Source organism: Pararge aegeria, chromosome 8 (genome assembly GCF_905163445.1).
Source record: "Pararge aegeria chromosome 8, ilParAegt1.1, whole genome shotgun sequence".
In the NCBI taxonomy this organism is placed as follows: domain Eukaryota; kingdom Metazoa; phylum Arthropoda; class Insecta; order Lepidoptera; family Nymphalidae; genus Pararge; species Pararge aegeria.
In genome coordinates, this window is record NC_053187.1 from 5,615,513 (window position 1) to 5,642,467 (window position 26,955).

Here is a 26,955-nt window from a genome sequence, read left to right on the forward strand (position 1 = left end):
AACCGAACTTTAAGGTTTAGATTGTTTCCATCAATTTCTCAGTACTCCGGTAATACGAGGCAAGGGTAATTATAACATTGTAATATAGAGATCCTAAGGAATAAATCAACATGCGATTCATTAATATACGTCACAATATTTGGTGGGCCTATTCCCCCATTAAACGGTTGTCTCCTTGGATATTTCATAAAACCACTTTGATTAAATCAGCCAGATTAATAAAAAATCATCTTAATTTTAACACATATGTTTTGTTGTGTTGAATTTCTAATTTTCATCTCATTGTTCCTACTGTCGAATTTTTGAATTTGTATCAAGTAGAAAATTAAATAAATCATCAAACAGTAAAATAAGCCTTGAGCTAAAGAATTTACTAGTCTACCATAAATTGCAAAGCACAAATATCGCAGTCAGAATTCTAAAAGTTAAATTGAACAAGAAAGGGTAACATAAAAGGCACATTGAATACACGTAAGCTGATTGCCTAAAACTTTTGAAAAGAATCCAATCTAAGTTGAGTAACTTTGCAAGGAGAAATCTAAATACGTAATTCATACTTACTCATCATATATTTTGCGACACATAAAGTGGAAAAGTTGAAGTTGGCATCCTTTAATGTAATAACTGCTTCGCTGTTGCTAGTTGGCATCAAAAGTTCCAGCAATTCGAATTCCGTGAGACCAAACTCCGAACAAGTTATGTAACCTGAAACGTATACTCACGGTCAAACTACTGATCATATTTTGTGAAGTAGAATTCTCATGAATACGCTAGCGGTGTTCTAGCGACAATGGAACATACCGGACCGTCCATTAATTACGTGAGGTGTTTTGGTTCAACCCACAATCTCTCATCTCAGGTGTTATTTCAAAATACATATTATTAGCATATATTCTATAATCTGTGTTGGGTTTAAAAAAACATGGCTTGATAAACTTATCCTACTTTGCATTACGACACATTTTACTTTATTTAATCAAGTTTATTACAATTTGGCAATGTTGTCTTGCGGAAAATATAACGTGATACTTGTCAAATCAACAAAAAAATTTTTGATTTTATTTATCTAACCGCACTTGCTGTTTTTATACTTTACACTAAAAATTGTTCAAAAGATCGTTTCCATCATAAGACAACCAACAAATAATTAAATATAGTCAGTTCGCATCGTATTAATTCGTTCCTAAACACCTCATGTAATTAATGGACTAAGGAAATTAACGAAGATAAGAAAATAACAATTACCAGCCAATTTACTAAACGATTTTGAACCGAACACGACTTCCAAGTTATCAAAGGCACCGTCTATGTTATCGCCGGAGCTATTATTTTCAGGCGACTCCTCTATCGCGTCCAACAAGTAGTAACAATTTTGAACTTTGAACTTTTCCTTTTGTGCCGGGGTCAATTGCAGTTGTTCTAAAGGCACTGCGCTCGTACAAAACAAGAATACATTTCTAGGCAAAGACATAGGTAACCAGGATAGACCGGTTACGATATCACATTCTAACGGGTTAACTCTGTGAACATTGTCAATGAATATCAACAAAATTTCGTCTTTCATTTCCTCACATCTCTTGAGCAAGCTCTGAAACCAGTTATTTATGTACAGAGGGTCGAAACTGGCGTCTTTCGGTAGGTAGCCTTCAGGAATGTTCAAGATAATAGATATCTGCTGGCACATCACCCTCAGCAATTCTAAATTGTAGGCCGATCTCGGCGTGGCGGCCGAGAAGCGTATTATCCTCAAGACTGGCCTGGGAAATAATTCCTCGCATTTGAAATAGAGATGCGTCAACAGCGTACTTTTTCCAGAGGCGTCAGGCCCATATATCAGCACTGGGGGATGCCGACACCTATTCTCGTAGTTTTCTTTGGCGTTATCTAATATATCTCTAACTGCGTCTTCGATTTTCTTAACATTTACTTTATAAAGACGATTATGTTCTATACATATTCTAAGGTGAGTGATGTGTTCCAAAAATACTTCCTGAAACAAAAAAACAGACTTCAGAAATTAAAACACTACCTATCACTCGTTACGATTGATGATTTGTTTGGGTGAATTGAAATTTTATTTTAAACAGACCCACAATATTTTTGAAATAGCTCTATTTTTTAAGGCCTTTATGTCTATCTCTTTGAGGGTAAAAATGGTACTGCTTACACAATATTAAACAGCTGATTAAAGATAGAAAAGATAACAAGAAAGAATCTCTATTCGACGATTCCGCTTAGACAAATCGTAAGATAAGTGCAGGATGAGGAAGCACTTTGGCCTCAGTAATAAGGAGCCTATCTAGCTTTTACGCACTGTTGCAAGACTATCAGCTTTTACAAAGACATCAATGGCATTGAACAATTATATCTCTTTTTTATTCTGAGATAATACTTTATATTTTAGACAGTAGGGAAATATGACGGCAATTTTAAAGTTGGATTGCATTTTTTTCATTAAAAGTTTTGTAGTATAACCAAGACAAAGGAAAATTTATTAAAGAGTAGTTAATAATTTCACGTAATACCTGTACAGTCTTTTTCCTGCCTTTGCCCTGATCGGGTTCGGTACTGAGGCTGTCGTCGACCAGCGACGATACCACCGCCTGAACCTTCTCCCTGAAGGGCGATAGTTTCTCTTCATTATCTGATGCCACGTCCGTTCGGGACGAGTCTGCTGATGTTGGTCTAAAATCATCCGTCTTAGAGTAACTAAACAAAGTTTTAGCTAACTGTAACTAGAGAAGCTTCTTAAATTAAAAATAATTATTTGAAATACGTATATCAATACGTCAATACGACTTGTTTACAAACACGTAAATTCACCAATTTGAAAATGTTGCCATATCGATTTTATTTTCAAATTTATAGCCAGTGTCACTCGGGATAGTGTTAGGATTTTAACGATACTGCATAAATTCAAATCTGTTCCGGCATTCGGAAGTCATGGTAGGATAAAATACTCAGACTCAACAAATGAGCAAGTAATCAGATTGTATACTAACCAACCGAATATTAAATATCGTATTTATTTATTATACTTACTCTAATCTAATAACATGAGTCTCGGGTAAAATGCCTTCAAATTTCCTTAGTAGTTTTTTTAACCTTTCGTGCACTAACGCTGTTATTTTGGAGTCATCTGCCTCTAAATCTGGAATGTCTCGGAATATAACAATAACACCCTTCGGATGCTTTCCATTTTCCAACAAATCTGAAACAATTTAGTTTACATGATTATCATTTTTAAATAATTAGCCAATAGTATATTCCTGAAATGTGTAACTTTTCTAATAATTGATAATCTGTTATTTCTATGATTTGACACTCGTCGCTACTCACCTATTCTGAATACTTATTACTTCGTGATCGAACATTAAATATAATTGGTTGTTCCTCTTTTAAAAAGTATATAAAAAGCTCTTAGTTACTAAAATATAAAGAAATTAAAGATCTTAATTTTAAGACTAAAAACTTTCAAAAACCGAATATTGAAGATGGAATCAATAAATAATTTACTTTACAGTATTTGACAAGTCTTAGTAAATTAATGATACTATATAATCTAATAAGTAAGTACTTCTAATAGAAATTAGGACTTCTTAATATTTTTTCATAAACGATAACGGTCCGGAGAAGAAAACTTTAAAGAGGTATATTGTTCCGAAACAATCTCCAAGTATCGTAACATTTCTGCAGTATGTGAGCAGTTATTGTTTCGAGAAATCAGGTTAAACTCTTGAACTAAATCCCTGATTAAACTTGTAGTATGGGTATTATTGAAAACTGTAAGTGATTCAATTTATAATTAAATATGACAGATGTACACTATTAGAATTGAACTGTGTTATAAATAAAATTTCATTCATTTTATGTCACGATGTTACTCATCGTTCAAAAACAAAACTCATAGCATCTTTTAAAAACTTTGCGCTTTTTGAGTGTTAACAAGAAGTGTAAAAACTACTGTTACTTACTCTTACTACTTACTCTTCTATACCCTAAGTAGGATCTTAACTGTATCTGATCCCGGCTAAGTTTATTGTGGGCTCTTTTTGGACCAGGGCACATATGGGACCCTCCTAGTTTTATTTTTAATTTAACGAATGTAGTTAATACGATCTTCACAATAGTAGTAACATTTATTATGTATGAACGCTTAATAAGTGCCCGTGATAGTTCTATATGCAAGTTAAGTTCGGTTTAAGGGTTAGATAAATCAGTCTTTCAATTTTTCATAGGTCTATTTGCAGGTACTTGCAATACAGGATTAGTATTTCTGAGCTTACGTTTAAAGTTTTTTATCAAAATTGAATTCAAATTTAGGTTAGACTCACCAATAGCCGTTTCACATTGAATCTCCAAAGGACTCCGAAGCAATTCAGCTACATCGGCACCTCCTTCTAAAGCTTCTAACGCGAGCGTATTGAACACCTTTTGAACTGTTAACAGCTTTTTTCTCTGATCATCCCGTTCGAGTAAGTCGCTGTACCTGATAGAAAAACGATCGATTTAAATTTATTAGAAACTAGCTGTTACCAGCGTCTGCGCTTATTACGATTTTTTTGGAATGAACGTGGGAGCCGTATGTTTTCGTGAGATAAAATGTAGCCTTTGTTAATTTTGGTCCTTTCAAATATCTCTATGCTGACAATGAAGTTGTTGGTTGCTTAGTTAGAGCGCAAAGGTAGGACAAACAAACACACTTTCGTATAAATATAGCACAAGTGCGGTAATTTTAAATAAAACACGCGTGTCTAATATCTTGGATTATGAGCCTTATATCGATTTAATAAGGTTCTCGTTAGGAGCAAGTATGATGCAAATGTTAAATTATATTTGTAAATTATATTATAATTACTTTAAATCCACATAACTTAGAAAGTTAGAGGTACGTGCTGGGATTCCAAAATTGAAGTCGAGCTCCTACGCAACGCGCAATCACCGCATCATTTTCGCTTATCGCTTCTTGGCCTTTTGCTAAGATGAAAGTCTAGATTTTGAGTATAAGCCGTATAAGAGGGGTAAAAGTATTAAATACATACCTCTACGTACAATACTTCAAGGTCAAATAAATGAAATATCTATTTTGGCGCTGATCGTCGTGACCGAAATAGTTTATATGATCGGATTCTTGATGCCCTTTTACAATCCCTACATACATATATGGTATACATAAGCCTACCTAAAAAGGGTCAACGTTTATTGAATAATGCAAGTAATCTTACCATCCTGTAGGTTTCTTTGGGTCTTTTCTCGTTTTTACAGTAAAGATAAATTGGGAGGTGCTATGTTCATGTAGGGTCCCCAATGTAGTTATTAAGGCTCTGAGGATTTACTACCATATTAAACCAGTATGTATTTTTTAAAGATATGTCTACCTTGACGTTTCTAACAATAGAAGTTTTGTTGTAATTTAGGTATTAGAACTAAAATAAGGACTGAAACAAAAGTTTCATCGATATTAAAATAAACCTTTTTTATGAGATGGTAGTAAACCCCGATACTCTGCAATTGAAATAGTATTCACTATTTATGCATAAACTGTTTTTTTGTTTCAACATCTCTGTTCTGTATCGGAGGTTGGTAAAAATAGACGAGATATATCGCTACAGCTTACTTGGGATGAGTTAAGTTATCGGAAATGTTTGCCCTCATTATTAATAAAGTAAATGTTTTCTTACCTGTCTTATTTTGATCTTTTTGTTAATTTTTAGAAAATAAAGTTTATATTATTTTTTTAAGAAAATAATAAAAACACACTTACACAAAAATAATCTCTTTTTATTTTGTTTGGTTTTCTTTATATTATCACACTTGTTTTTCTTTATATTTTAAAAAGTTCTATACACAAAAAGTAATGAAAACATTGTAACACAAGTTAGAGAAAATGGAATGTAGGCAAAATATTCTGCAAAACGTCACCATTTTTGTAAAAGCTTTCTGCGCAGATTCAAACGTTAAAGCTCACCAGGACACATCAAAACTGCAATCACTAGTGATTTACTTTATTCATACTAGAAGAAGTGTTTCGTTCCTGTAAGAAGCATGTCCCTACCGAGATATACTATAAACAAGATTAAGATGGCCACGTAATCCCAACTCTTTACCGGACACAAAGTTTTTAGGACTTACTTGTATACCTTATAAGTAAAAAAAAAACTTCTGTCCTATTAAGTAGTAACCCTAGCGAGGCTTTACTAGCGCAACGTAATCGATGCACATTATTCAGCTAGTCGGTCCCCAATAGTAACAGGCTGGGATTAATGGAAGTTTGAAAGCAAGGCATTTGCACAATAGAATAATGCTACAGTAAATAATATTCAATGAATATTGAGTTTAATGTGATAGGTATAAATAGATAGATAAATTCTTTATTGCACACAATTAAGGGATAAAGATAATATATGTATATTGAAAACAGAAATACAAGAAAAATAAAAATGCGCAAAGGCGGTCTTATCGCTATAATTCACCACCATCGGATAGATCTGTGTAGTGCATTATGTATACTTCATAAAATCGAAAGTGTGTATGTTTGTTTGCTGCATATTTTTGACGAATTTTGTCACAAAGTTTATTCTTTAAAGACTGTCGAATGTCGGATATTATAAAGAGAAAAGATTGTTGGGTTTGTTTTTTAGTACCCAATAGGCTCCGAAAGTAGTGGACCGACTTTAACCATTTTTTTGCCAAAAGATAGCTTAACCATCACGAAATTATAATTAATAACTAAATAATAAAAATATATAACAATAATAAATTAATTATTAATAATTAATAATTATTTAATAAATAACAATATGGCAGCGGGCTAACCTGTTAGGGAGTATGGTAGTCATACTCCTAATCGGTTTCGCTAAACGGGAACGCTAAATCGCTTAGCGGCACGTCTTTGTCGGTAGGGTTGTAACTAGCCACGGCCAAAGCTGCCCACCAGATCAGACCACAGAAAATTAAGAAATTAAAAATTCCCAAATTGCTCCTGCGGGGAATCGAACCCGGGACCTCTTACTTAAATTCACAGTTCAAATTAACCGTTGCGCCAGGGAGGTAGTTCAAAAAAAGTTATCTTTAAAAACCACAACCGATTTTTTTTTTTACAATACACAACTTAAAAGTAGGCTTTGAGAACAAAAACAAACGCAGACGAAGTCGCGGGCAACTGCTAGTGTTATATAAAACTGTAATTTTAAACGAATGCCCAGCAAAACGTAGGTATTCGTTTATGTATGCTTTTATTCCGAATTTATATTTTATATATGGAAGGTAAATTATGGTCACCCTTATAAGGTACAAAGGACTCTTGGTCGTTCTATAAATTACTTTCTTTACGATCCCACTGAGTAATCGGATCTTATTCCGGAGAATGATCGTAAACTGTTACGGCCCAAATATAGGGTTCGAGATGCGAATAAGGAGTATCACTATTAGTATACTATAAATTAGGTGAAAATATACCATTTTTGATGACGTTATATATATTTTACAATACAAATAAATTGTTTAAGACAATGGAGTCATTCGGTAAAGGTTATATATGTGCCGTATGGTCACGGCAAATCAGAATATAGTAATCACCATCGCTCTTCATCGCAGTTGTCGTACGAGTTGACTAAGGGTATCAAATCCTGGAATGCTATAGCTGCTGGCTTGTCTTTATTAAATCCCGTGGGAATTGTGTGGGATAAAGTGTAGCCTATCTTACTCTCCATCTTTTCAACAAACTCTATGCTAAAAACTAAGTAGATTGGTTGCTTAGTTATAGCCTTAAGGAAGGACAAACAAACAAACACATGATGTAGTTAGATATTTTTTTCACAGGCGTTTTCTAATTACACAGCCAAATAAGACATTTTAGCGAATTACCGTCGGGCACGAAGTAAAAATAATATAATACGGCAATAAGAAATGTGGCAATGAGTTGTGGTGACGTTGACAAGTTATTTTAATTTCGCGCGAAGACAACCCGGATTATCGTGACGCGGTACATTAATAAAAGGTTTTAATTAAAAGAAATATAACGGCTCCAACCGTTCGTAAATTATTCCGGATATAAAGAATCGAAAAAATTTATTCTTCGAAGACCACATCGTAATTTCATTATATTGGAATTGTTAAAAGTTGATTTTTTTTTCAGGATTTTGTAGGCTTTGAGTAACAATAACATAGATGACGTTTCACATTGAGCTACAATTTGATTCGTTATCCACTGTAACTTAAATCGTAAACACGACACACAATTTAATTTTTTAAACGAATTTTTTTTCAATTAGACTCAGTATAACCTTGAAATCAAATTTTACGAACATATACTTTTGAGGTTAACAGGCAAAAAACAGTTCTCCTGCTGAAAATCGAACTGGAAGAACTGGCTGCGATTACGTCGTAGGCGGTATTTTAAAGAGCACATTAAGTCCAAAATCCGATACCGTCTGAGTTATTAAGCTACTACTCACCCCCGTTACAACAAGCCCCTTGTCTCTCTTACTACCACCGTGCTTATTTGTGCCGCCAAGCCGCATTTACAGTTTAATTACAGGTCAATGAGTCTTATCACCTACTTCTCTGGTTGATGGCCATAGAGTGGCATTTAGTCAGAAGTGTCTGTCTATTGCATGCTCTGCGAAGTGTTGCTCTGTTTATAGGCGATGGGTTTCCACTTACCATCAGGTGGGCTCTCTGCTTCAGATATATTACTATTAGAATAATAAAGATAAATACTTGAGACCTCCCTGACGCAGTATTGAGCTTTGTGGTTTTTGTAGTGGGAGGTTCTGAATTAGGCTAGTTACCAATCCATTGGCAAAGCTGTGCCACCGAGAGATTAAGCATTCTGGTACGTCACGTAAGCCAAATTAGGTGGTGCTGATATATAACAATGTGGCAAGATGATCAACTTACCATTTCTCATCGCCTTCTAAGTGGTAAGTGCCGTCGCCATTGAGCCTGTAGCAAGCACGTAAAAGTGCAGTTTGAGCTGATTCAGATCTGATGAGATGCTCGAACGTTTCTTCCGGAATCTTGAATGGTAGGACTGGTTGGTAAGACGATGCGTCCCCGCCAATGAAGCACTAGGAAAAAACATTCTGTTTTGCAAACATGTAAGTTCTTAGGAAAGGTTTCTTATTTTTGTATAAGAGTAAGGGTTGAATACTTAAATTGGAATTCATTGAAGGGAGGTGAATAGTCCCCCAAAATCTAACATTAAGCATTTATGTAGGGTTTGAATGATGAACCAACCTTTATTGTCTGGAGAGAATTGCTGAAGAATCCCTTATTACTGAATAGTTTAATACATACAGAAAAATCTCTATGCTTTAAGCCGTTAGCGTAACCTTGACCTTAATTGTCAATTGACAAAGTCCTCGTCCAAAGGAAAGGTCTAGTAGATTTTTTAATAGCTTGGTTGTCAAAATTTAGTCAGCATTCAGCCCCTAACATTGCAAATTGGGCTAGCAAAGGGTTAGTCTATAATTTTTTTTTAAAGATGTTTTTATTATTCGTTGGTAAGTTTTCTAGTAAAGTAGTGAAACATAGTATATATAAGTGAAGTTTTATCCTTTCCCTTTTTTAATAATTTCTACAAAGCATGTCAGTGTCTGATCAGTATTACCAAGAACTTTGACGATGTTTTTCAGTATTCGTCGTTAAGTTACCTGGTAGATACATGGTTACCAGAATTATGTCGAACGATTCCGGTCCACAGCTGAACCCGATAGACCCAAAAACTAAACGTTTATTCACGAAGATGCCAGCGCCCTCGTGCGCCTCTAAAACACTAGAACGCTGAGCTGTAACTTAAATTAACATAAGCAACGATTTGCGTACTCGCTTTCCGTTTCCGTTTTAAGACCATATGCAGTTTTTATCGGATTTGAAACACAAAATAGCTCTAACATACCTACTCTAATATTTCAAAGCAGGGGATTGGCTTAAAATAATTCACTTCAAAATTATAGGTACCATAAAATGTCACGTTGTTAACCAAAATTCTTGTTGAATTCGCTTTTATTAATTAGTAAATATTTATTAGTAAACACCCAAGTCTCTTTCTTGACTTTGCCGTCTCCCGCATCGCGCCAGTACGGATGAGAACAGAGGCCAGATTAAAGAGGCCACCAAACCTGTACCGATATTGCTGCAGATCTCTTGTCCCTGCAACTCATTTGATGTCCTCTAAACACTTAGTGGGTGATTTGACAGAACTACCTACACTCCTTTCCTTTCCTCGCTGTTCTTAGTCCATGCCAATATGCTATTAACTTCTTGAAAAAACTTACTAGAAAGTATCCCGCCTTTGATGTGCGGTTGCAGCATCGTATTTCGTCCAGATGGTATCGCAGCAACGACGGATTCGACTCATCCCCACCGTCCGTCCCATAGTGCATATCCACGAACTCAAACTGTAGGCAAAACAAAATTTTCTTCATCATTATCATAATTGTCATTATCAACCCATCACTGGTCGACTACGGGTACGAGCACGGATCTATATCAATCAACAAGAAGGGAAGGCTGTCTAGGGAGGTTGGTGGACTTCACACGCCTTCGATATTATTTTGGAGAACCTTCAGGCACGCAGATTTCCTTCACCGTTCAAGCAGATTGTATTTAATTGTTTAAAACGCACACTTAACTTTAAAGTTAAGGTTATATGTGCGTGCCAGTGGTCTTAAACAGTCCTCCAAATTCTCCTAAAACTATGTACCATATGTAATGGCATTATGTCAACGTCTGTAGTTAAACTTAGGCTTGCTATCTTGCTATTACTGTCACTGTCAAAACCACATATAATTTCACTCACACATGAAAATACGTGGAGTGCTATTGTATCTTTTATCATAATTTTACAATAAATAATATTATAGGATAAAATCACAGAAAAATAATATTTTTAGTTATTTAGTTCAATTTAATTATTTCAGATGTCCAAAACACGTTTCAAGAATAGAATTACGGAAGTAATATCTACGAGGGTAGAAAATCAAATGTAAAGCTTCGTAAGTGTCTGTAACGACACAAAATTAACGCCTGTTCGAATTTTGAATTTTAATTCTTTTAAACCAATAAATTTACCAAAATTCGTCAACATTTCGAATTGCGGTATCAATCATACAGTATTTAAATTCCAAACTGAAGTTAATTTATTGGTCATCATTTTCATCAATATTCTGAAAAAATATTGCTAACGACTTAATTTTTTTACAATCTGGATCGTATCTAGTTCTTAACAACTATTAATTGTAAAGTCAATATCTCCTGAGGATGCTAAGGTGTCGGAACTGTTTGGTGTGGAGTATGATGATTAAAGAAATTATAAATTACACCGTGCTTTTCGCGAAGTAGGTGTAGCAAATTAGCTTGATTTTCATTTTTATATCATAAAATTCCGCAAAGAATAGCCTGCTTCTATCCAATTTTTGGCATGAATTTAGTTTGCAACCTGTAGACCCAGCAATTGCATAATTTTGAGCTTTAGCAAATATAAAAAACAAACGCAGACGAAATCGCAGGCTAGTAGTACAAATAGTACGAGTATATAAGAATGTTTATGTTAAAGGAACAGTATTTTCATAATTTTCAAAATAAAGTCTAATAGACCAAGATAATCCTAGCGTACATAGTGGTTTTGTCTGAGCCCAATTTAATATGCGAGTGGTTCGAGTGAAGTGAAATTTCAGATGTTCATTTCAATGAATTGTGCGGTAACAATTTTGGGGAACTAGGAAGCGACTGCGGCTGATCCAGCTTTAGCTACTAAATAGGGTTGCCAGTTGCGAGAATAAAATTGTCAGTTGTACATTCAATCTAGGTACAGGTGATTTCTTAATCCTATCAACGAGGTTTTCAAAACTTCTATTTTTTGTCCTTATCCTGCGCGATGTGAGGTCGGCACAACATGTCTTCTTCTTCCATTCACTTCTATCAGCCGTCTTCTCAGTAATCACTTCATTTACACGCACATCTTCTTTCGCCATATCTTCTTTGCCTATTTTATACTTTATTTTGGATAGACTACTTCGGGTATATACTTATCTACACTACTTCGATAACAGAATAGATTGAGATGTTTTTAAATCTAGCCTACTATTCTCTCCAAAAGTTTCCCTTGCTTACATGTACAAATGAAAAAACTTTGTTGGGTTGTTTGCAAAAAGCTACGACGTAGGAGATATCCGTACGTAGAGCCTTTGTTAAAAGTCGGGTAGTCAATACTTTAACTGATGCAACAGAAAAGTTTTATGTTCTACGATTGATAACTCTGGTTTGCAACCACAAAACTTGGCTTATTTTGTGTAGAAAAAACTCAGACCCGGAGAGGATGTGTGTGTGTGTGTGTGTGTGTGTGTGTGAGAGAGTGTGTGTGTGTGTGTGTGTGTGTGTGTGTGTGTGTGTGTGTGTGTGTTTGCGTGTATATATATGCGTGTGTGTGTGCGTGAGTATACATGCGTGTGTATATATATATATATATATATATGTGTGCGTGTGCACGAGTGAACTTAGTATTATATTATATAGTCTTCGAACACAAATCCGCGAACCCGACTCAAAATTGGAACATTTATTTGCGTAGGTACATCATTCATTGAAGCGTGAATTATATGCTTTTATAAAATAGTGATTTAAACAAATCAGCATTAAAAACTATTGCATCATACGTTCGTTAACCATATTATGATGCAGTTCTGTGCTCTTTAGATTTCGGTTACTGAATCAAAGCGGCTAACTGAAAAAAAACAGCTAAATGAAACAACTGAAACAAACCAGCTAACTGATACCCTATGTTAAATTCGGTACTAAAGTTGGTATGTCACAAATTGCAATCTGCAACTTTTGCAAACATTTTGTGAATGAGGCCACATTACATAAATGTAGATACAGTTCAATTTAGTATGTTAGGAAAGCAATCAGCAATTATTCCTAGTTAGGAAATTACTAAATACTTGTCTCTTGGGTTGCTAGTAGTGGAATGGAAAATGGAAATGGTTTGAGCAATTCTTGGATAGCTTAAGCTTTGATGTCGACCTTCCTAGCGTTGTGCTAAGCGCTGTGGCCTTATAAATACGAGGCCCTCGGTTAGGACCACTGCAGGGGCAACTTAAGAATGAGCACGACTAATATTGAACAATCAAAAATCACCCCACTTAGAATGGGAAAAAGGGAAGGTAAATAAGTCAATATTTAATGATCTCAAAGGCGCGAGAAAGTTACCAATTTGCACTTGGCCAGCGAGGTGGACTATGACGAAAACTATTCTCATTCTGAGCATTGTACGACCCCGTAATCTGTTGATGATGTTAATGAACAGAGAAATAGGATAAAGCGAATAGAACAACGTGAAGCCATGGGCAGCGCTATTAGGTAAATAAGGCAACATTTAGGTCGAGTGCCCAGCTCCCGTAACTCACCGAACGATATTGATCCCGCACCGCATATGTGACCGCATGCATTCCCGAGCTAAATGCCTACACATTGCAGGCAATAATTGTTTTGCTATGATAATATTTAGTAGGTAGTTTAATGGTGCTTCATACATTGGAAACAGCATTAGCAGAATTTCCAATCGTTGTTGATAAATAGTTCACAATTTGGGTTGTCTGATTTAGAAAGTAAGTCAGTGCTTTCGATACAGAGTTGTCATATTGTAACAAATTGTTACATCGCTAGGGTTTGTTCATAAGAACTCCTGATTACTCTAGTAAGACTCTTCTCTTCTATACAAACTTCCAGAACAAATTTCCAATCGCTGCTCAGTCAGTCCAGAATGGTCACAGAATGTAACTTTTTTCACACATAACACTTTTTTGACTTAAGTATTGAAAAGCAGACTGACTCAGTCCCTTCGGGCACCCGCTATTTATATCGCTTCGCAGGCCTAAAACCTTCTTTTCTCGGAATTAAACAAGGAAACAAAAGGAACGATCTAGAAACATTTCGCAATCTTAAAGAATCACTTTGTTGCATCGTAGGTCGTTTTCGATAAAAACACGTTACGTTCACTTGCGATTATAACTTTACGTTCGTAACGTATTAAGTTTCCTTGAAACAATATTTAATCAATGATTGTCTTCAGTAATCTTACATTTAGTAAAATATTAAATCAATGGTTTTTTTATCAATTATCCCCAGCATATAAATGTTAATGTTTCTCTTGGGTCTTAGAAATAAAAGCGGTTTGACAAAATACATATGCAGACTGTCTTGCACTTTGTAACACTTAAACTGTAAGCACTTTTCAAATGTTGGAACGTGGTAAAACTCTTATAACAAAACAACAAACTTCTAATTCTCCTACGAGACATTAAGCCTGTATTGGGATAGTTGATCAAGTTTTTGAACTAAAAATCTCGGTCTCTCCTAGAAGAGAAGAGAGTTCGATTAATGAACAAAAACTGATGATTCCGAAGATCATATTATAAATTCGTAACTCCTGCTTTACTTATAAGCCTGAACTGAAGTAAATTATTCAAAAGCGGATCAATATTTTAATTTAGTAAATGGATTTTAAATGCTTTTAGTAATATTCAGAGCGCTCGCATAAGGGTAATGAAGTTTCCCGTTATCTTACGCAAAGTGCAGGTAGTAACCTGAGAAATCTTTTTAGTAAAAAAGATTTCTTTTCCATTACGTTACATAGAGCTTGAAAATAGATACTTTTAAAAATTTATCCAGTGAGTTAAAATTATCGAAAGAAACTATGCTAAACTTTTAAGCCAGTGGTATAATGAATAAAGAAGCTCAGCTCAGTCCACATGAGCTCGAATATTGCTGACAGTATTTAACCGCCCTTTTTAACCGACTTACGAAAAAGGAGGAATCTATAAAATCGGTTGAATTTTGTTTTTTTTATGTTTTATGTTTGTTACCTCTGTCTGTCAGAACTCTGTCATATGTCAGTGGATAAACCGATTGGTTTTTTTTTTGTTTCAAACGGTATTCTTTCCATGCAAAAGATTAAGATAACTAACTCTGAGAGATTTATTCAGAGTTTTTAAACGGCGTGGGAATCAAACCTGCCAATTAATTAAAACGAGCAAAAAAATTACATTTAAAACTTTACGTTTTACGTTTAAGTATAAGATACTTAGAGCCGTGCATTCTAAGATGTTCAGGGGCTACTGGTAGTAGTATGGCAGTTATAATAATGAAATGTTGGCAGCCATAACATATCATCAATAGCGTATAATAGTCCAATGGTGGACTAAAGGGGACGAGTGGTTTTGCCCCAAATCACCACGCTAGGCAGACGGGTTGGTGATTGCAGAAGTTGGTAGTATTAGAACAGAGGACGCTGCTGCCCGTTTCTTATTACATTCCTTTAGTCGCCTCGTAAGAAACTCGCAGGAAGAGGGGTGGTGACAAATGTTTTCTGATCAGCAGTCACGAAGCGACTGTAGCGGCATGTGACTTCTTGCGGTGAGGTATGTAATACTCTCGAAGATTGGTAATTGAATATACTTCATCGTCAAAGTTAGCCTAATTTATATTGATTGAACTAATGTCCAACCAATAAAATGATCTTCTTAAAAACTAACCAATCAGAAAACGACAATACCTAACCAATACGAAGATCTGCCCGTCGTAGTATCTCACTGACATAAAGCGGATGCACCGTTACGTTGGATGCGAGGACATAAATGCAACGGATATCCACATTTAATTTAAATCTTAATGTATATATAAATTCATAAAGATACCTCGATATGTCGGTCATCGTATGTCGACTGCAACTCTGGGCCCACCAACTCGAGAACTTGGCGTCTTTCTTCCCGAAAATCTACGAACATACAATTTAAAATTTAAAAATGCCCGCTTTCATTATAGTGTACATTATTCTACTAGTCATTGGATATCCATATTTACAGAGTTGTGAAAATAAATAATAAATAAATAAATATTCTACAACAATACACACATAGCCATCTAGCCCTTAAGTAAGTGTAGTTTGTGTTATGGGTACTAAGATGACTGTAAATACAGATACATATATGAAATTAGCTAAGCCCTATTTTGAACCATTTTTATCAAACTCTTGTTTGTCGGACCTTACTTCCAGCGTTTGCAGTCAATGGAAATCTCGTATTCCATATGTTACACATGATTATTTATAACGATTTATCGATGTAGCGATATAATAAATATCGCTCCGAAATACTATTTCACATTAGTTTAACATAATGGAGGTAACACCACCGTTTATTTAAACGTGTTATTAGAAAAAAAAAAATCTACAACTTTGAAACACATGGATGTGAAATGCGATACCACAGCACTTACCATTGTAAACGGAAGCGACATATATTTTGACGACTCGGGGCCCGGGCCACTTGTCGCTCTGCTCGGTGAAGCCCTGTAGGGCTTGGAGCACTAATGGCTCCGGAGCGCTCATTGCGCCCCGCTTTGCCCCTCACCTTATCCCGCTGTCATGCCACACCACGCCATGCTGGGGACAAAACAAGAATTCAGATTTCATTTACTGTTACACAGGTCTACCGTAGAGCTGCAGAACAAGCTTCGCTTTGCTGGAGCTTTGTTTAGTGTTTCTTACATAAATAATCATTATCATCATTAATAATCCTTTAGAAGCCCACTACAGAGCACGGGTCTCCCACGATGAGAAGGGTTTAGGCCGTAGTCCAGCCTTCACACGCCTTTGAGACTAAGTATTATGTAGAACTCTCGGGCATGCAAGATTCTGCTCTCTGTGAACTGTCACTCTATAATTCTTCGTTTGTTTACTATAGTCTATGATCTCCTTCTACGTATTCTTCCGTGCTTGTGTATACTGTGTACCTATACTTATTACCGTGCGAAAATTAAACGCATTACTGGTTTTCATGGATCCCGTAGAAGGTATTTATTAAAATAAATATACATATAAAAGATAACCACAACCATAATCTCCTATCACTAGGTGAGATCGCAGTCAAGCGCTAACTTTTAATGGAATAAGACAAAACTAACGTTGTACAATTTAACAATTCTGCAATAAGATTAATGATGGGCCTCTGCTGCGCTCCGACTAGATAGCTCTTTACCTAAGTGAACATGTGAAGTCTACTCGTTTAATATGTAATAATCATACCCGGACAATAGGGTAAATAAAAGTGTCTGGAAAAGAAAATTTGCTCTATACTTATTAATCTTTCATATAAAAAAATATATCTACCAACGAAATGAAAAAATCATATTCGTCGTTTGGGAAAAATTGGACGTAGATAGTATAGAAAATCAGAGCAGATAAAGCACAATACACGCAAATGTTTATTTTCCCAAGTAAGTAGAATGTAAAGGTTTCATTTTGATGAAATGCAACAAAAGGTTCTGATAACAAGGGAGTAGCGATCTCATAGATGGCGCTACTGGTACAAAAGGCTCTAATCAAAAGCAACTCGAATGGCTATTATTATACGCCTTTTTATAGCGTGCCTCCTTCACTGAATAGCGCCTTGGGTGTAGGGTGCCTACGAGTTTGTATATTTTTGTAAAACAATTTGTTTTTTGGTTTAAAGAAATTTAATACCCAGCTTATCAAATGTCATAACTGTCCTAGCAATGTAACGTGAGTTGGATAGTTTGTTTAAGGTCACGTCCGGGTAATTTGTTATTTATTTTTATTTTATTTTTTATTTATTCATTAGATTCATCAACAGATAATACACTGAAACTAGATTAGGAACTACAAAATTTTGAAACATAAAGTTGTAGTGTAAACCCAATTACTGGCAAACCGGTATGCGTATCTGAAAAAAAACACAAGTTCGCAAGTTGTGTTTTTTCAAACACGGGTTCGCAAGTTTCCAATGATATTATGTGATATTATAATGATATTATAATAATGATATTATTGTTGTAACGAAGAAAACACTGTATAATAAAGTATCTGTTTATACAAAAACATAAATTGAAACAAAACTGTGTTATGTGGATCTTATCGATAATTTAAACGGTCTCTTTTTGCAAACGTAACATTTTACTGTTTTTTCCCTTATATAATTTACCATTATAAAAATTTCGTGAGGAAAGTTTGACATTTTCATAAATTATGGTTACCGTATTGAAAAGATTTATTGATAGTACCGATAGTACTTTGTACCTATCGTTGCGGGAGAAATGGAGATACGACCGTTTATTTTCATTAGGCATTGAGTACATTGTCGTTAAAACAAACGTAATGGCTCGCAAAGTATTACCAACGAACATACTATAATGATCATTTATTGAATTGTGATTCTGTTATTTAATATATTGCTCTGTTTTGCATGGATAATGACATGATAATTTACTTACGTTCTGATTTAAATAATATTGAATTAAGGTAATGGTTTTATGTTTGTGTGACGTACAACTATACTTATAGCTTTTTTCATTTCATAAGTCACTCTCACTTGAACACATTCACACGACTTACTTAGGTTTAATAAATCATCGTCATCACATCATCCCATCAACCCATTAGTGGACCACTACATAAGCGCTGCATTGGTGACTTAATCATAATGGAAGTTGGTTGAAAAGAGATGATTAAATATAAATAGGTCCGCCCGCAATAATTTAATTTCGGACGGTAAAATTTAGACAAACAGCGAAATTACGGGAACGCAATTACCCCTGTCAATTACAAAATGCGCTAACACAATAGATTGTTGTGGTCCGGCATAATTAATTAATTAACATTAATTAGTATAGGAATAATATATTATGTGCTTTATTAAATCTTTTTGAATTTATATCAACGTCAATAGCTCACAGTTAAGAGTAACGCCCATAATTAGTGAGATATGGCCATTGACTACCCTACCTCTAGATATTCGATGTTATCACTTATACAGTTTAGAAGTAATAATGGTGCCCAAATTTGATGTTTACTACTTGTTATACTGCATTCTGTAAAAATACCCGATAAAATTTAAAGCGTTCTGTTTTCCTCAGTTCACTATAGAACTATTGCACTTATTGCATCTTAGTGACTTATTGTTTTTCATTTCCCGTAAGTCGGATTATATCGTCCTAATCTTCTATATATAAAATGCAAAGGTGACTGACTGACTGATTAAGCTGCCGGCCTGATCTGATCAGTTGTGTCGAAGTTGCCGTCTCATCTGACTATGATAGTGAGGGTATAGAGAGTTCACATGTGTTCGCGCACACACGTGCACTATCATATCTCCTGCTTGCTTGGAAAATCTGGTCGACCAACATGACATGACATGAAACTGTATGTATAATATTGTAAAGAAACATATGTCTGATTGAAGATTCTTTAATTCTCGTATTCTTTACAGGTATTTCAAAAAGACTCTGTTCGTATTGACTCTAACACGACATGCTTTGTAAAAAGACTAAAGAGAACGGTACGAAACTTGCTAAAATCATATGATTTAAACAGGTTGAATTTCCAACTCTTGAAAAGCAAACAGAAACGAAACCGACAACAATTGATTGATCAAAATCAAATATGTGTTTAGAGAAATACGATATATGAACCAAACAAACTGCTCGCAAATGCAAGTATGAACCAGACAATCAGTTAAATTATCTAAGCGTAACGATACCTGTCAACTTTATGTGCTTCGAGCACAAATACAGATAAGCAAATGGGACAACAGCAGCAAAAGTAAATTGCTAATTATCATAATTGATTCCGACTAATAAAGCGCATAAATTCGTTTCTGTACAAATTAATAAAAAATTTAAACAAAAAAAAACGTGTGTGAATTTTAATTTATCTCTCGCCTTATTCTACGTTTGTAGAAAAAACTACACTAACAATAGAAAAAGGTATTGCTTCTATTATTTAAAGTCAACTGTCAAACCATTTTTAGAAAAACTAAATTTATGACTATAGCTTACTTCATGGTGTCGGTTTTTTGTGACGGAGTGCAAAAATTTACTCTCATCATTTTTCCCTAACGCGCCAAAAGAAGTATAATTTCAATAATGAAGATTTACACAGCAAAAAAACGGTTGAGTAACGGAGTAACGGAGTCCTAGGGAAAATTCTCACTAGCAACAAATAATTTTTCATAAAACCAACTTGCATTGATGTCAAGCCAGTTCTGTACACCCTGAGCTCAAGTTATCTGGAGTAGGCACATCATGTCGTATTCAAACTGAAAGACTGTTGTTTCGGTTCTGACGTATCTTTAACGGCTGACAACTGACGGCTACCCTCGTCTTGGATAAATATTGTTAGTTGAATAACCAATTCCTTTAGCACAGGGTTAAGATTGTAATTTTCTTTTACTAGCAAAGTCAATTAGTCTCTCTTAGTATTGAATATGGAATTTAGTATTGTGTGTAGTTATGTTATTTGGGATTTATTAAAGAAATCGTGCATCTTCAAATTTTACATAATACTGAGACACTCATATTAATGCTGATGTCGTATTCATGAATACAAAGGCGCTCGCTTGAGCTATCGATAGTGATTCAGTCTTAAAAGCTTATATTGCTCTTGGGTTTGAATTTCAGACTCGGAATTTGAAAAAACATGGGAGTGAAATTACAAGATGTAACGAACTGCGCGAAAAGTGAGAGGGGAATACACCGTCCACTAGCTCATTTTTAACGATGCGTTCACACACCGTCACAAAAAACCAACACCCTGAAGTTAGCTATAGTCGACATTTTAGTTTTCCAAAAAGGTTTCACAGTGTACACTTTTTGTGTACTTATTTTTAAAGTTTTGGGGCTCATTCCGTTGTACAAAAATCTCATAATGTAATGTTCAGTGAAACTTGGTGGTTCGATAATGAGGTAACTAGATAATGCGTTATAATAAAACTTTCAATGTATTAAATACCGACAAAAAAGACTAATAAGGCTTGAGATAAAATTTTTGAAAAGATTTTTGTCTTGTTACGCCAAAGAAGTATAACTTCTAACGCGTGCACATAAGTACACACATTTTTTTTTCCTTTTTTTTATTTAAGAAGCAAGCAACACAAGGCTCCTTAAACCCTCTGCAAAGGATCTATGCCGAATAACAGTTTTAAAGTAGAATTTTTTATTCATTAATTATTTATAACATATATATCCATAAATTAAATTTCATCATTTTGTAGTTTTCGGTGTTAGATGTACTTAAACAATACCACATTATAGTAGATATCCTATTTAAGAAAGTTAGAGTTCAGAACCAAATATAAATAATAAAAGAAGAAGAACATTATAAATGGACGAGTTCCGTAAACCCATTAGTTCTCAAGTAAAATGTTCATTAAGAGCAGTTGGAAACAGATGTTACTAACAGAGGAAATATAGTATATGGTAAGAAAAAAACTCTGATACTTGTATCATGTTACATGGAACGTGAAACGAAAACAAGAAAATGTCGACTTAATATCCTGATCCACCAGACATTAGATCCGAGCCAATCCCGCCAAAGTTTTAGTAAATATACAATACAAGTGAATTGTTATACTAAATATATATTCTTTCAATACAAATATAAAAATAAACCAAAGAAATTTTTCTCTTCTGACGAGTCCATACATAATTTCGTATGTAGATACGTAACTTTTTCTGTAAACTATCAAAGACGAGACAAAGGCGTGCCACCAAGCAATTTCAGCGTCTCGGTATGAAGTCGCGTAGAAACCGATTATGGTATGGGTTTAGTAGGTATAACCTAACAGGTTAGCCCGCCACCATCTTAAACTGCATCACCACTTACCACCAGGTGAAATTGCGGTCAACTTATATTGAAATATAAAAAAATTGTATTATTTAAAGTTGAGAGTAAAAATATATTTATTTTTACAAAAAAGAACCGACTTTGTTATGTACAACTAAAAAGCAAGGTATAATATTTTCTACATTTTTAAGTCGGTGCCAGGTAAAATGTAGAAAGTTACTATTGATCATATACTTCGTATACCTTAATATGTAGAAGCAAAGAAGAAAGTAAGTACCAATAGTTTAAACATTTTATTTTATTTTTGGAAGGTCCCCTCGATTTATCTGCCATTATTAAACCCTGATTTCCTTATCACGGGACCACCTTTGAAATATCTTATTTCCAAGAAAAAAAGAATCATCAAAATCGGTTCATAAACGACGATGTTATCTGCGAACAAACATAAAAAATCATATATACGGTCGAATTGAGAAACTTTTTTGAAGTCGGTTAATAAGGAACAGCCATAAAATTACTGTGTCAAAATAAAGCATCACATTAAATTTCATTGGATAAGTTTAAAAATATCATTGAACTGACGAGTTCAGTAATTTCCCCTGAGTGTTAACATTTATACCATTGGAAGCCCTATTCAAAATGTGGAGTTTACGCTTTTATAATTTAACGCCGAACGCAGTTTGAGACCAGTTATTTCTTAATTTCAAAGTTGAAACATCATGTAATTTAACCATGATTTATTTCACTGTAAGTTAACCATTGATGTAAGATCAACTTACTTACTTTGGGGCTAGATGGCAATGTGTGTTTTGTTGTAGTATATTTATTATAATTATTAAAAAAAAACTTGTAACTGATGGCGTAGTATAAGATCGTAGCTGGATTAACTGTTAGTGGAACGGCAGTTATAATTTTTGGTGCTGTTCGGTGCTTGGGGCGGTGGAAAAACTTTATACCTATTAAAACTAAAATTCTTTTAGCTAATACATTATTACTGCCTATTTTGGATTATGCAGATGTCTGCTATTTGGATTTATCTGAGACCATGCTAAACAAACTTGAGAGGCTGCAAAACTTATGTATACGGTTCATTTTCGGCATACGTAAATTTGATCATGTGTCTCAATATCGTGCTCAATTAAAGTGGCTACCAATTCGGTCTCATAGAAACTTACACGCTCTTTCTCTCCTTTACTCCATTTTATATTATCCGCAAACGTCGCCATATTTAAAAGAGCGATTCACCTTTCTTGGTAGCAATGTTCACTTAAATCTGCGAGCTAATAATGACAGCTTGTTACACGTTCCTGCTAGTCGTTCATTGGCGTTTGGCAATTCTTTTACGGTAAAGATGGTTAACCTATGGAATGAGCTGCCGAGGGATATAAGACAGTCCAAATCATTGTTTAAATAGTAATATGTATTTAAGTTTATATATTGATATATATATGGATATTTATATACATATATATAAATATATATGTTTTAACTATATATATGTAGTATTAGTATGTATTGTATATGTAACGTTTATAATTAGCACAATTTTGGTATTGCCCTATCCCGTTTTATCTAATATGTTTCTTCAACCAAAGGTTGTCTGGAGGAGATTGCTTCAAGCGATAAGCCCGCCTTTGTGCATATGTATATTATCGTTTTTTTTTTGTTAACCTGGCTTTATATTTGTATGTGCAATAAAGACTTTTCTTCTTCATCTTCTTATATTTAATCCATCCTAGAAGTAGTACTACTAGCAGTATGGGTATGGGAATATTCTTAAGTGAAATTGAGCTGGTTGAACAGGTCTGATTTGCATAGTAAGTTTCGTTTAAACAGTTTTCATGCATCGCGCACACTTTAACTGAAAATATGCTACATAGTTAGTTTCGGCACACTGAATGCTATGAATAATTCAACAGATAATTTAGCTTCCTTGTCAGCTTTAGTATTAAGCTTTTTGAGTTGCTCTTACATATCCGTTTGAATAAATCTCTTTCATTTTTGTTAACAGCTTCCACAAATTCATAATGAGTTTTGCTCTTATATGAGTTTTGAGAAAGAGTGCTGTAAAAAGGTAAAACCTCTATGAATAATTTCAAAAAGGAACGTAGCTTCTCCACTGTAGGAAGTATCCCTATTTCCGAGCGAATTTATTCATAAAATATAATATTACAAGTTGAACCTACTTGAATTATTGTTATAGTAATTAATGCTTATTTTTCTTTATTAACCTTGTAATCTGTTTCTTCATATTGAGATGCAACAGATAAAAAATAGGTTAAGGCCGGGTAAAGTATAATATGCCGGTAAAATGTCTCGTTAATGTCTTACTAACAGATAATAAATAGACATGAATTGAGATCTACTGGAGTCATCATCATCATCATACAAGCAACCAATTGACGTCCACTGCTGGACAGGTCTTTTGTAGGGCGTTCTAAACTCCACCATTCTGGGCCGCTTGTATCCAGCGGCTCCCCGCGATTCGGGCTCGACCAACGCTGCGTTTACCGGTGCGGGGTTGCCACTCCAACACCTTGGAACCCTAACGTCCATTGAGCTATGTGCCCCGCCCATCGCCACTTCAGCTTTGCGACTCGGTACTAGCTAGCGAGCTATGTCGGTAACTTTAGTTCTTCTACGGATTTCCTCATTACTGATTTGATCACGTAGAGATACTCCTTACGTAGCTCTTTTCATCGCTCGCTGAGTCTGAGCCTTCTTATGAGATATACTGCAGTAATAAATTATATTTTGTCGCAGATACGGAACCAGATATGGTAGTTTAAGTTTAAAAAAAGTTTTTTTTTTTTTAACTCAAGCAAGCCTCAAGAAAGTAACATAAATCCGGACGCAGCTGCTTCATATCAAAAAGTTTACTATAATTATTATAAACGTAAAGTAAAAAGAGCTCAGAAATTATGACGTAGTTTATCTTTTAAATTGCCTTTATTCTACGCGGGCAGAGTTTCTACACCTTGTCTTAGGTTACGAAGACGCTCTAGACTATTATTATCAAGAGATCTTTTGATCAACATAATAATCGTCTTTGCACGTTGAAGTTATCTAAATCTAATTTGACATCATTCATTCACCCGCAGCCCATTAACGTCCCACTGCTGGGCACAGTCCTAGTCACTCATAGGATAGACGGTTTTAGAGCGCGCTGCTCCAATGTGGTTTGGTGAGCTTTAACGACTACTATCTCTTGTGATATTAACTGGGACCGACGGTTTAACGTGCATTCCGAGGCACGGGGATTGACACCGCAAATTCCCAAACTCCGGGCTAGTACTAATACACAAAACCTAACAATTTATGGCCCGATCATGGCCTTTAGTTGAACATGCTAACCACCATAAATTTAATTGGTGGAGTAAATTGATCCGATAGCTTAGAAATTTCCATCAGATTACAACAAACTCATCCAGGTTTTTGTCCTAATATCGTTTGCGTAACGAAATGCAAATAAAAAGCTCGGATGGCGGTACGGAGGAGTAACTATGTAAGGTTGAAATGAAGGGTTTTCCCTAACTCACTCCCTTTACTCTTGAAATAAACTTTATATCTACGCTTGCATTTCCTACGGCAGTTTCAGTTATAGAAACACTTATCATCATCATCATATCAACCGATAGACTTCTACTGCTGGACATACTAGTAGGTCTTTTGTGGGGAGTTCCAAATTTCACGGTTTTGTGCCGCTTGAATCCAGCGGCTACCTGCGACACGCCTAATGTCGTCCATCCACCTCGTCGGTGGTTGACCAACGCTGCGTTTACCAGTGCGGGGCTGCCATTCCAGAACCTTGGGACCCCAACGTCCATCCCTCCTCCTAACTATGTGCCCCGCCCATTGCCACTTCAGCTTCGCGACTCGTTGAGCTATGTCGGTAATTCTGGTACTTCTACGTATCACATTTCTGATTTTATCACGTAGAGATACTCCGAGCATAGCTCTCACCATCGCCCGCTGAGTGACTCTGAGCCTTCTTGTGAGGCCTATAATTAGCAAAAATGTTTCAGAGCCATAGGTCATCACTGGCAACACGCATTGTTCGAAGACTTTGGTCTTCAGGCGCTGATGGATTTTTGACGAAAAGAAGTCACGAGGCACGAAACGTTGTCACGAAACCAAGCCATAAAAACACTATAATTTTACAATTTTTATCAGTGTTTTTAATCGATTAAAATTCTTATCACTTAGCTTCAACGGTGAAGGAAAACAACGGACACTCCTTGTCCGTTGTTTTCCTTCCGTAGTTGGCCAGTAATGGGTTGATATGATGATGATGACTGTTTAAGCTAGTTTCAATTGTTGTTTTTTAATTGTTTTAAAAGCTGGTGGTGAACCAAATCAATTTAAAAAAAATCTTTTAACTAGCATTCGCATTTCCTACTGGTATTATTGGTATATTACCTAATATTGCGTGAAATGTGGTGGTACGAACCCCTTTACTTTGGACTGAGTAATTTATTTTTTGTGCGAACAATATCGTGAACATTGCGAGTATTTCAGAACACACGCGAAGCATTTCACAAAAAGGAAGCATTAAAAACTTTTTACAAGTAAATATTTCAAGTACTACAAAAGAAAATAAAAATAACAAGGAGGCAAATTCTATTGCCAGAATTTCCTGTTTTTGTGTTCCTATAAGAAGCTCAGTTCATAACTTTTCTATTCCTTTGTATAAAGTCTTTTGGTAATAAAATTTTTATTCATTTCAAACCCGTTAAAAGGGCCTTTTAAAAGTATACTTTTATTTTTGATACTATTATTGGAGTCAGTAAATAAAATTTAAAAAGTTTTATTTCAACTTTCTTATTGAAAATAAATCTTAATAAATATCATTAGAATAATTTCCCTTTTTTATGTTTTTTTCAAGCAGCGAGAAAGCATCAGATAGTAGCGGTTTATTTCGCGTTTGTAAATTTACTGCGAATGTAATGTTTTAAGCGGCAATAGCCTAACAGTTAGGACTTCAGCTTCTCTTTCGGGGGGCTGAGTTTGAGTCCCATCACGTCCCTTTAACTTTTGAGTTTTAATCAAATATCATTTGCCTTAACGGTAAAGGAAAACATCGTGAGGAAACCTGCATGCCTGAGCGTCGGCCTGGACCTTGGCCTGGTAAGGCCTAAACCCTCCTCATTGTGGAAGGAGAACTGTGCCGTGTAGTGGACGGTGAATGTGTTGTTGTTGATGTTATTTTTTTAATTATCCTTTCTATTAATTATTACACTTTTCGATGTAAACAATTTTGATAGCTGAATTTTCAGTCACAACTTGTTTTAAACAAGTAATTTTTTTGAATATTT

General features: G+C 35.1%; 1 protein-coding gene across 1 annotated transcript in view; it reads right to left on the reverse strand.

Annotated features, from left to right (window-relative positions):
- Nucleotides 1–26,955, reverse strand: part of LOC120625958 — a 139,401-nt gene that overhangs the window by 50,726 nt on the left and 61,720 nt on the right. The window contains exons 2-10 of the mRNA XM_039893238.1: nt 16,279–16,444; nt 15,699–15,778; nt 10,281–10,403; nt 8,902–9,071; nt 4,335–4,489; nt 3,043–3,211; nt 2,526–2,685; nt 1,246–1,990; nt 562–705 (exon numbers count right to left, since the gene is read on the reverse strand). Coding sequence (XP_039749172.1) covers nt 562–705; nt 1,246–1,990; nt 2,526–2,685; nt 3,043–3,211; nt 4,335–4,489; nt 8,902–9,071; nt 10,281–10,403; nt 15,699–15,778; nt 16,279–16,390 — 1,858 coding nt within the window. The 5' untranslated portion in view covers nt 16,391–16,444. The remainder of the gene's footprint in view (nt 1–561; nt 706–1,245; nt 1,991–2,525; nt 2,686–3,042; nt 3,212–4,334; nt 4,490–8,901; nt 9,072–10,280; nt 10,404–15,698; nt 15,779–16,278; nt 16,445–26,955) is intronic.